The following is an 11,239-nucleotide window of genomic DNA, read 5'->3' as shown; positions in this document are numbered from 1 at the left end:
ACTTTACCTCTAGGCAACAATATCGCCATGGCCATATAATCTTCATTCATCTGGTTATTTTGTCTTCGTATACCTCGGTCTAATAAAAATGCTGGTGATAAGGCCTTTTCAATTGCTTCACCTAGGCTTTGGAATAGCCTTCCTAGCAAGTTACAACATGCATCTTGTTATCTTGGTTTGTTCCCTAACTAAATCTCACCTAACTGTCCAAATTCTCTGTTTTTTGTCATCTCTGGTGTCTTTGTTGATCACCAATTGTTTTTTTTTAAATTTATTTTTATTGCGCCTTGTATTCCTTGGCAAAAGGCCAGGTACAAATTCCTATATTATGATTTGTGAAAACGGTGACGATACTATGACCGTCCATGGAGGTATAAAATAGATGGACCGTCTTTTTAAAAATTAGCCTAAAGGAATGTTTTATCAATATATATATATACATTTATTTGCTGCTTTGTAGGAGGATGATGTATTTTTATCAATACCAAGAAAGATCATGGTAACTGTAGAGACAGCTAAGCAGTCAGAAATTGGTGAGTTTTAATATTTAAAATAATGTTTATATAATACGTAATTATCATATAAATCATAATTATAGTTAAAATTGTATCTGCTTACCTATAAATACAGTTGAACTTGTCGAATCAAAAATGGCTTTGAAAAATTGTTCGACTTAGATAAAATTTGACTTGCAGATTGTTAAATAATGGAAAACAACAATTTGCCATAAAATAAGATTAATGTAGAAATTATTTGAGTTAGGCAAAGTTGACTTAGGAAAGTTTTACTGTAATTCATTTAAGAGTTATTGAGGTTAAAGAACATGACACCCAGCTACTGGGACAAGCAAGCCCTGGTACATACTCACACCCTCCCCCCCCCCACCTCCATTTGTTACAAGAACATGTCCCTTTGTTGCAAACAAAAATCTAAGAGAAACCTTCTACTAAGTTGTAGCATATATTTTATAAACTTTCCTTTATGAAAAATTTGCTGTTTTGTTATTAAATATTTTCACTTAGAAAAATAACATTAATGAGTGTACAGTTTGTTTAAAAGAAAACAAAGGTATACCAAAACAAGTTGATTATAAAATTAATTTGGTTTTTGTTGCGTAATTTCTAATATTGAATTAATGTGCTTTTCTCAACTTTCAGGTAAGCTGGCAGAAACTGATCCGATATTGAAGTCGATGCCAAATGTACTGTTAGCCATTCATATTCTGAATGAGAAGTACAAGGAAGATTCCTTCTGGAAGCCTTACTTCGGTAAGTGTTATCCCATTCATGCAGTGGCGTCTACGGCATTGCAGGCAGTGCAATGCACTGGGGCCCAGGGCTATTAGGGGCCTATTCATAAATAGACCTAAAATTAGGGGCCTATTCATAAATAGACCTAAAAATAATAATTTAACTTAACATTTTTGAAGAATAAAACTTCCAGCTGGCCCCTCAATAGTATTCGGTTTTTAGAGGATTAATTATTGATTACCGTGTTGATTTCAAATCAGTGGTGTATTCAAGGGTGCCTCAGCCGGCCCCTGCCCCCCGATGTTTTCAAAATTATATAAAAGAAATGAGAAAAAAAGGAAATTAAACTATTAAAATTTAAGTCTGAGAGTGCTATTTCCAGCCACCTAGAGGTGCTATAATAATAAATGTTCTTATCTCAGCCCCAACCATGGTGGGGCTGAGTTGGTCTCCACCCTCAACCTATGAAAATCCCTCCTTGATCCCTCTATTTCAAATTTCCTGACTCACTACTGCAATTTAAGTACCACGAATTTGTTTAGGACAGCTGCAGAGACGGAATATGCACTGGGGCCCTTCGCACCTAGCTACGCCTCTGCATTCATGTCATGACATATCCAAAAGAACATCCCTTAACTCCAGTAGTGTAACAAAGAGGCCTAAGGCCCATGATTAAGGCTTCTTCTGGCTTTTCTACCCTGAGCGTGGGGGGGGGGGGGGGGGGGGGGGGGGGGGAGGAGACTCTTAAGGTTCTAGTGGGATATGGAGTGAAGCCCTCATCCATTCTGTTGTTTTTGATGTTTGAAAAGTGTATTTTAATTTGTATTTTTACACGGTCTTGCTCATAAAGGGCCCTGCTCGTCCGATTTTGGCACATGGTCTGATTTCGGGCCCCTTTCGATCTGTGGCCAGTGGCATATCTAGAAGTTTTTAAATGGGGCGACTAGTGGGCGGGGGCGAAGTTGAAGTGGGGGCTCAATGAGTTATTAAAGTGATTTTTAACTACTTGAGCATAATTTTTTTGGTTCAAACATTTTTAGTGGGGCAAGGGCGACTGGGGAGTGTGAGTATTGTTGGGGAGGAGGGGGGGGTGACGTGCACTCCTAGATACACCATTGGCTGAGGCCCTGGTTTTAACCAATGACAGTTCATAGGTGTTACAACACTGCTTCACTTCCACTTTCCCATTATGACTATACTGCTTCCTAACCCCTAAAGACACTTGCTTTGCAAACGATACCCCATTCCTACTTGTCTCCATGTGTTTAACTGAGTTAGATATTGAATATGCTAATTTGTATTAATGAATGAATTTCAATTTTCTTGTTTTTTTTTTTATAGATTGTCTGCCACACTCGTATTCTGTACCTTTGTATTTCAACGAAGAAGAGCTGAATCTTCTTCAAGGTTCTCAGGCATACAGTAAGTTTCTAATAATAAATAAAATAAAAATATAGACAGTCAGAAACAGTTTCAAATCATGGGATTCTCTATTACAACAAGAATTATTATTATTAATAATTTTAATATTAACAGTAATAGCATTGTTAATATTGTTATTTCTTCATATTATTGTTTTAAATATTAAATTGGCCCACAGACGTTTCAATAATTTAACCATAAATAGTGTACAACTTGCATTCTTGATCTTTTCTGTAATATGATGGTTCCATTTCAGATACTTGCTGATGTGTACTCCTAGTATTTTACTGATGTTTTGGTTCTGTAAAGTTCAGTTTCCCCCATTATTTTAAGGTTTATCATAATGAAGTTTCCTGTAGATTGTAGTGTTGGCGATCTGCATTTACTGGCATTCAATTTCATGTTACTGCTTCTGGCCCAGTTATCATTTGCAACTCATTTTGTGAAAACAACACTAAAATATAATCACCATTATATTTATTTGAATTTTTTGTTTTATTTTTAAATATATATTTTTAAATCCACAGGTGAATCTATGAAACAATACAAGAATATTGCCAGACAATATGCCTACTTTAATAAGTTATTTCATGTAAGTAAATAATTCATTACATAATTACCTTATATACTGTTAGTATGTGGAAACGTTTGGCACAACCTCTTGGAAAAAGTTCCAAAACTATTGCTGTGCAAGACACTTTATTTGCACTTGTCCCTCTTTACCCAGGAGTATGAATAGTTTAAACAGACTTGCTGTGAGGAGAGGAGTGGTGATTGCCTCAAAGCATTGGCACACTCTGGTCCTGACACTTAAGAGAGAGGAATGGGCATTCTGAAGCTGTACATGTTCAGTCTTTTTATACATGTTTGTTTTTTTGTTTTTTTGAGCATTTGTCTAAGACATTATTAATTATCTTTAAGATTTTATGTTTGTAATATAAACAAATGACAACAATGATATGAATGTTTAAATAATAAGTTTATAATGCAATATTTAGATGTTTATTGTTTTTTTTTTTTTACAGACAAGCCCAGATGTTGCAGATATTCCATTAAAAAACACATTCACCTATGACGGTTATAGGTACAGTATATTCATTCTTTCTTATGGAGGGCAAATGATGCAAATTGAAAACAATTTTCTTTATATCATGGTCTATGGAGGGCAGATGAAGTCAATTAACAGGTTATTTGGATGAAACAGTTTATTATAGAGGGCAGTCTAGCTTATTTGATTAGATACACATTGGTTGAAAACTAAACACGGAACCATCTAATGTATTTCGGTGTAGTGTTACACATCTCTTTGACCTTTTATCTTGGTAGATGGGCAGTTTCCACGGTGATGACCCGTCAGAACCAGATACCATCTACAGATAGGAAGTTCCAATGTACTGCTCTTATACCAGTCTGGGACATGTGTAATCACACCAATGGAAAGGTGTGTGAAGCTTCGATACCTTTGTCTTATTCCATTCTGCAACACTTAAAGTTGTTTGGTTCTTTATGTTGATGTTGACAGGTCCATTATTTTCAAGAATTGCTTTTTTTAAGAAGTACTTATAGGTCTTTATATCTGTTCTTTTAACTTGTCTATGTAGATCCATCTATCTACTTTAATACATCTGGCTATCTATTTACTTATCTGTACTACGATTTCTGTACCCATACGCAAAGCATGCAGCATTGAAATGATTTTGGTGGTGCACAATAAGACCTGCCTATGTATACGTTACTAGGAAAATTATGACAGGTCCAATCATTTGTGGCACTAGGGGGAACTTTAGCACCTTGTTAAACAGACTATGTATTAGAATATGACATATCAGAACAAATAATTAACAAATTTTTCTTTTTTTGATATAATTTCTTTTTAAATATGTTATAAAGCATTTCAGAACAGGCTAAAGTAGCCCAAGATTGTCCAGTTTTATCTCGTTGCCATAAGCTTAGCAATATGGACCCCATCAGATATTGCCAGGCCCTTACTCCCAGACAGCTTCCCTCCTCTATATGTGTACCCTAGAGTGGAGAATAAACAGCAAAAACTTTAGCATTGAAAATCAAATCACAACTAACATCTAGAAAATGTAAATTATTTTGTTCCTATCAGATACGGACAGGCTTTGACTTAGCACAAAATTGCTCCAGCAGTCTTGCTCTTAAAAATTACCAACCCAACGAGCAGGTTCTAATTTATTATGGAAAGAGGACAAACATGGAACTTTTGGTGCACAATGGTTTTGTTTTTCCTGGAAACGAGGACGATGGCGTGGCAATCCAACTCGGAATGAGCAAGAACGATAAACTGTATCAGTTGAAGATGGAACTGTTGGCCATGTATAGCCTACGCTCGTAAGTCAATTCAAAAGGTCCATTTATGATGTATGTAGTAATATATACTATATGCTATATAGGTACTATATTTTTATATCAGGCACCCTAAGCAGGATTTTTGATGTAGTGTAGGGCAGGTTGGGTGAGTTTGCAAGCAATGCGAGCATTAGGCTGGGGACCATTTATGTGTGGTCTGGAGGAAAAGCCCCCGGAAGCTCCGACGAAGTAGCATCTTAAGGGCCTTATTTAATATATTTCTGAAACCCATAAATCATGAAAATTCTATTTAAATTTCCATTCATTTGAGTGAAGAAGTTGTTTTATGTCCATTACATCTGTAGGCCTACATTATAATATTTCCTTTTGTTCGTATGAACCAATCTGCAATTACCGCAGTTGATAAATTTCCAACAAATTTCATACTACAATTACTAAAATTCAATGATTAGAAGATCTGGCAAATGAAATTAAAGATGTATATGAATGAATCAATACCAATTGGAAAAAGTGTACAAAAAGCCCAAAGAGCTATGCAAATGCATTGAGCAGAGTCGAAAGTGGTGTATATTAAATCACCTTAAATGTAATGAAGTTAGCAAAGAAGATACCTTTGATATTAACGTATACATTTTGAATGATTCATAGATTCATGATACTAAGGTCGATTTGATTTACATTTCCATTCAGACTAAAAAATATGAAGAGTTTTGAGGAGCCTTCTAGGGAACCTAAACCTATCACTTGCGGGACTCGCCACATCCAGCGCTGACTAAAGCTTGGTTTCCATACAATCGCCACACGCCATCGCCGACAGCTTTCGGAGATGCCGATTGGTCGGTCGAATCTTGGAGCCTTCCCAATTGTGTAGGGACTGGGTACTACGATTGCACTGAAAATCTGTAGTGAGAGTGTAGCAATTGTATGGAAACCATGCTTTAAGGATTGTTGTTGATTTATAGGTACACATTCAGCTTAAATACTGTCGCCAAGTCATTTTGTTGCAATTTCTGTATGAAATATTTAAACTTAAATAGTAGAATAAGATGTTTCTTTTGACTACTATAACCAATAAGTTAGAGGAACATTGTTCGTATGGCTCTCTAATCTAGGGCTAGGCCCATGTTCATGCGCTGAGACTATCCAAACATGCTCAAGTTTTCCACAGTTTATTTCACTCCATTTCAAATCTAACCGGTTAAAATTTTGTCATTCATTAAAGATATATATATATATACCAAGGCTTTCTGATAAGTTATTTTACAATAAAATGTACAAATAAATAAGTTTGAGGATTTTAAAAAAATTTATTCAAGAGGAGGCTTAGTATTCAGTAGCTTTGTTTTGGTGACTAATTCGGTTTATTGCATATTGTAAATTATGTTTATTTTTGTGTAAGCCATATTTGTATTCTGAGTGTTTGTTGTTTTCTTTTAAGGAACGATACTTACACAGTGCTTCCTGGTGATAATCCGCTGAGCAAACAACTTCTTGTTTTCTTAAGGATATTCTGCATGACTGAAGGTTAGAATTGTTGCATTAATTATTTTATTATTATAATTGTTTTTTTTTTCTCGCAGTATATTTTATTTTTGTAACAGTTTTAAAATAGTCCCCTTTTGTATATATTACTTAAACAAAATAAAGTAATACATTCACCACACAATCTATATATACCAACAATAACAACTGCTGTTTAATGGTTTATTTATTTATATGTATATAATACTGTACTTTGGTGGTTATCCTGTCTGAAGCATGATTAAAAGAAAATCCACTACCTAAGCCTTGTAATGAAACTTACTGTAGTTATAGGACATAAATTCAATTATTTATAAGTTTTTGAATCGGTGTGAAATTTACAAGTGAGCGATTTGGTAAGTACCTATCTGTACCTATCTATTATTATTGTGTGTGCCAGTCGTGTGAGCTTTGGTTCTGTGTTTTGTGGTTGTGTGCTATGGTTTCCTGTTCTATAGTAGGGCCTACTGTGAGCAATGGTTTTGTGTCTTGTGGTTTTGTGAACCATGTGGTTCTGTGTGCTGTGGTGCTTTATGTTGTGGTTCAGTTAGATATGGTTTTGTGTTTTGTGGTTTGGTGTGCTATGGTTCCCTGTGTCATGGTTCCCTGTACCTTGTAGTTCCATGTGGTGTGGTTCTGTGATCTATGGATATTCTTTTTCTTGTAGATGAACTGAATGTTCGTTTCAAATATGAGAGAAAACAGGAAATGCTGGAGTTCTTGTTGAAAGATAAATTACCAGTGAGTAAAACAAACGAGATCAAGCTGTGGATATTCTTAGAAACCAGGCTGATCCTTCTGTTAAGACTTTACAAAACAACTGTTGAGGTGAGTCCAGAGACAATGTACTTTACTGGAACCATATGACATTCAATACAAGCAAATGCCTTCGCTCTCTGTTTTGCTCTCAGCTTCACTCCCTGGGGATGAATCCAAGTTGTGCTCCAGCATGCAGTTTAATGGAGTGGACCTGTAGCTTGGTGGTTAAGATGCTTGCCTTCCAATCCCTTATAATGAGGCTTTGCTAGTAGCACATTATTTCATTTATCTAAGAGGGCCCTACTAAACCTTCTAGAATACTCTGGGTGACCCTCTATAAGTATGGTTTTTAAAAATTCACATTTAATGGAGTTATTGGTGGAATTAATGGTGGGCTCGCTATCAATTCATCGTATGGCTACCTGACATTTCGATTTAATGATTTATATATTTCTCTTGCATAACTGATAAAATTTGCATATTCATTGATTTTTACCAGGAGGATAAAGCACTTCTCGAGCAGAGTGATATTTCAGAGTTCTCCAGACAATGCATCCAGCTTAGGCTAGGTGAGAAAAGAATTCTACAAAATGCTATCAATCACTCCAAAAAATCGAAAGAAATTGCAGAGAATTGGGATGAAAGTACGCTTCCAGATCCACTAGGCCACCCGAAGGAAGATCTAAGTCGTATTGCAGATGATAAACATGCCTCTCATTTATTACAATTGCCAGAGATCGTGGCAAATGGTGATCCAGATTTGCAGAACCTCTCACTGAGGGGGAATATTGTAGCACAGTCGTCCGAAGATACCAAGAAAGAAGAAGCCAGCAATGTGGTGGAGCCACCTACTGCTGGAACTAATCTTGAGGCTAGCAGTGTAACTTCAGAAGAAGTTTTAGAAAATGGACATTGAAAGACATCGGCTTGAATAATAATTACCTCCCCTTTTTTTTTGGACAGAGTTAGGACACATTAATATAATTGGATTATGCAATACTGTTTTTAATTTCCTTTTCAAATCTGTTAGTGTTATATTTATTTTCAATTTTAAATGTAGTAAATATTTTTAGATTTTGTTTTTAGATTTTCTAACTGGGTTTTTGTTTTAATTAAATTTCCATGCATGTGTAGATATATATATATATATATATATATATATATACAGTATGTATATATACATATATGTACATATTTATTTAAAATATATACACATTGTACTTTATGGGTATATTTATATATAAATATAGTTATATGTACAATATATAATTATAATTATAAATATGTAGCATAATAATGTAGCATCATACAATATATAAATTAGATTGTGTGATGCACTGTGTGTAATAAAATCTAGAAAACCTCAAATTTCAAGTAAAACATTGAATTATTGGATTGGATTTATTCAGTGTAAACACCAAGCATAATCCTAAAGAAGACTTATTTCTGGTGATGATTGGGCAGGGACAGTCCCCTGCTCTTCCAAAGACAGTACTGCGTTCTTTAGCATGCAAATGGGTCATATTGCACCAACCGCATAATCGTCGCATTTCAGTCTTCATATTCATTGTGAAACACGGCAATGGATCAATGATGTACTGGGTGCGGTTGTGTGTTTGTAATTAGGTTGAATTGCAGATTTAAATTGCTCCAGGGTTGGAAGGGAAGTTAGATATTGGGAAAGCTTGTTCCAATTGATTATTATTCTAAGGAAAAAAGAATACTGGTATCTTGATATCCTGGCATTGTTGCTGGTAGGCATTCAAGTCTTGGTATCTGCTGGACACAATGTACCCAGAACACCCTTTAGCTAGAATGTGCGATGCAATAAAATATCAAACAATGAACATGGATCTCATGTCAGTTACGTATAAAAATTTAGCGGGATACACAGAAACAACAGGTATTTCTTGTTTGAGACGCGACTCGGAGCTGCAATGAGCTGTGGGGTACATTGTTTATTTAAATTTACACATGGCTAACTCCCCAACCTGTTGCCTTGTCCAAAATTCGACAACAAAATGAAGATGGTCATGGAAGATTGTGCACGACCATCATAAAATTCCACCTCCCTATACCATAACTTTCCAGATGGCTCTCTCTGGTTTACCATATGTCTCGTAACAACTTTCGCGCATTGTACACACCTCGTTCTAGGTCGCGAGTGTATCTTTCTATGAAGCAGCTGAAACACAAGGAGGGCAGCGATGGGAATTGAACCGGAGACCAATCGTTTCAGTAATTTAAAGAGTTTGTAATCCAGTTAGTTACCGGAATCTGTTCACAGGCTTGCCTCCTTGGTTTCAGCATTTGATTTGATTTCCACGGTTCAGCGCACACACACTAGTTACCAACAGTAGCCAGCTGAGCGACTGTCCTAAGTACATATTTAAAATTATCAAATGAGCTATCAATTCCAATGACAAAAAATCAATTACTGTATGTCAGTTCGTACAATGTACAACCATCTAATTTTGAGAATGAATGTAGGCCTACAGTTTATAGTCTTTATCGGAGAAGACTTGTTGCATTACCAGATCCACAGGCAAGCATGCTGTTTGAACCAGCGCTGATATTATGGATGTACGTTGCAGGCCCTGCCTTAACCACTCCGTTATTCGACCCGCCAATGACAGAAAAATCAATTACGGTACTTCATTTCGTACAATGTACAGCCATTTAATTTTGAGAATTCTTAAAACACTTGAACTGAAATGTGTAGATTAATCAACTTCCAATGAAAGATCAAGATCAGTTCTCTAATTTAAAAACTTTACTACAAAAATCCATAAACAGATTACCATCTAGAGTCTGTACAAATAATATAGGAGCAGTGTTATATTGGTAATGAAACTGGTTTCTGATTTTCAACTGTAAGATTACCATGCATACACAAATCTAAGCACAGACAATATATCTTAAAGATTCTTTGCATAACAGCAATATTCATCAAAATAAACAGGTGAAATTCATATCATATGTATACATAATATCTGGAGAGAAAACATTTTAAGTACACCTTTTGTAGTTTGTCTAAGAAACTATTGCCTTTTTTGTGGCATGGCAATTATACAGGTACTATCTTAAAAACAGTTATTATAACTAGCAACAGATTCTGGCTGTGATTTTGCCCTATAAGTGCAGTGAACCAAATATACTGTAACAATGTACACTTAAAGGTAGACCTGCCACAATTCTCTAATTTACTGTACTGACTTTTCATAGAGTGTTAGATAATTTCAGAGAGCGCCACCAGCATCTGTTTTTGTTATGTTACCTGAAATGAATGTAATCCCAGAAAAAGTATGGTATGGAACGCCATTGGTGCAAAAATTGATTTTAAAGGAGAGAGCATGTAATTTGCAAATCAGAAGCTTCCAACAAAAGTGTGTGTGTAATGTACTTGGATGCAATATTTAAATTACAAAGGATCAGCCTATGATAACACATAAACACATTCTCATATTATGTAAAGTGCTGGGGCTAGAATTTCCCCAACGGAGAAGCGGTAAGCTCTCTGTCAAGGGGCATGACAATTTTTGGCAGTGATAATCGAGGTCCAGGAAGGTGCGCTCCCTGGCCTCGAGACAACTGGTAAATATTTTGGCCAATCACAAGTTGTTCTTTGCTTAAAGATCGTATTAATGAATTAGTTTTTTTTTTCTGGTTTAAATGGGGGGTTGACTTGTCTGACGACTTATTACCCCTTCCTCCCTCTGTCGCTACCACTGATTGTGCGTTTAATTTGCCGGGATAATGACCTTGCAAGGCAGAAATGTTATAATAAATGCGGTGTGGAAGGCTTCACAAGAAACATTAACGACAAAACGGTTGAACAAAGCCCTGGCTTGTCCTCTGACGCTTTCTTGACTGCATTCCGTCAAAGAATTGTCGAATATCTTCTTCTTGAACCACCTAGGTAGGAAGAAAGGTTATTTAAGGAATAATGAAAA

The 11,239-nt window shown here is 35.8% G+C and overlaps 2 protein-coding genes across 2 annotated transcripts in view; one reads left to right on the top strand and one right to left on the bottom strand.

Annotated features, from left to right (window-relative positions):
* Positions 1-8,371, top strand: part of LOC117122460 (actin-histidine N-methyltransferase-like) — a gene marked incomplete in the record, with an annotated part of 15,657 nt that extends 7,286 nt beyond the window's left edge. The window contains 10 exon segments of the mRNA XM_033268044.1: positions 461-533; positions 1,158-1,268; positions 2,592-2,672; positions 3,200-3,264; positions 3,698-3,756; positions 3,999-4,113; positions 4,786-5,027; positions 6,445-6,530; positions 7,195-7,355; positions 7,786-8,371. Coding sequence (XP_033123935.1) covers positions 461-533; positions 1,158-1,268; positions 2,592-2,672; positions 3,200-3,264; positions 3,698-3,756; positions 3,999-4,113; positions 4,786-5,027; positions 6,445-6,530; positions 7,195-7,355; positions 7,786-8,202 — 1,410 coding nt within the window.
* A 1,569-nt stretch (positions 8,372-9,940) lies between these two features.
* The window catches only part of LOC117122416 (putative E3 ubiquitin-protein ligase UBR7), a 7,826-nt gene continuing 6,527 nt past the window's right edge, over positions 9,941-11,239 (bottom strand). Inside the window, exon 10 of the mRNA XM_033267972.1 lies at positions 9,941-11,201. Within this exon, the coding sequence (XP_033123863.1) occupies positions 11,103-11,201 (99 nt within the window). The 3' untranslated portion in view covers positions 9,941-11,102. The remainder of the gene's footprint in view (positions 11,202-11,239) is intronic.

The sequence above is a fragment of the Anneissia japonica genome, unplaced genomic scaffold, assembly GCF_011630105.1.
Source record: "Anneissia japonica isolate Jap-2015-1 unplaced genomic scaffold, ASM1163010v1 scaffold275_len1219475_cov178, whole genome shotgun sequence".
Classification (NCBI taxonomy): Eukaryota; Metazoa; Echinodermata; class Crinoidea; order Comatulida; family Comatulidae; genus Anneissia; species Anneissia japonica.
Note: the sequence above shows the minus strand (reverse complement) of the source record. Positions and strands in the feature narration are given on the sequence as shown.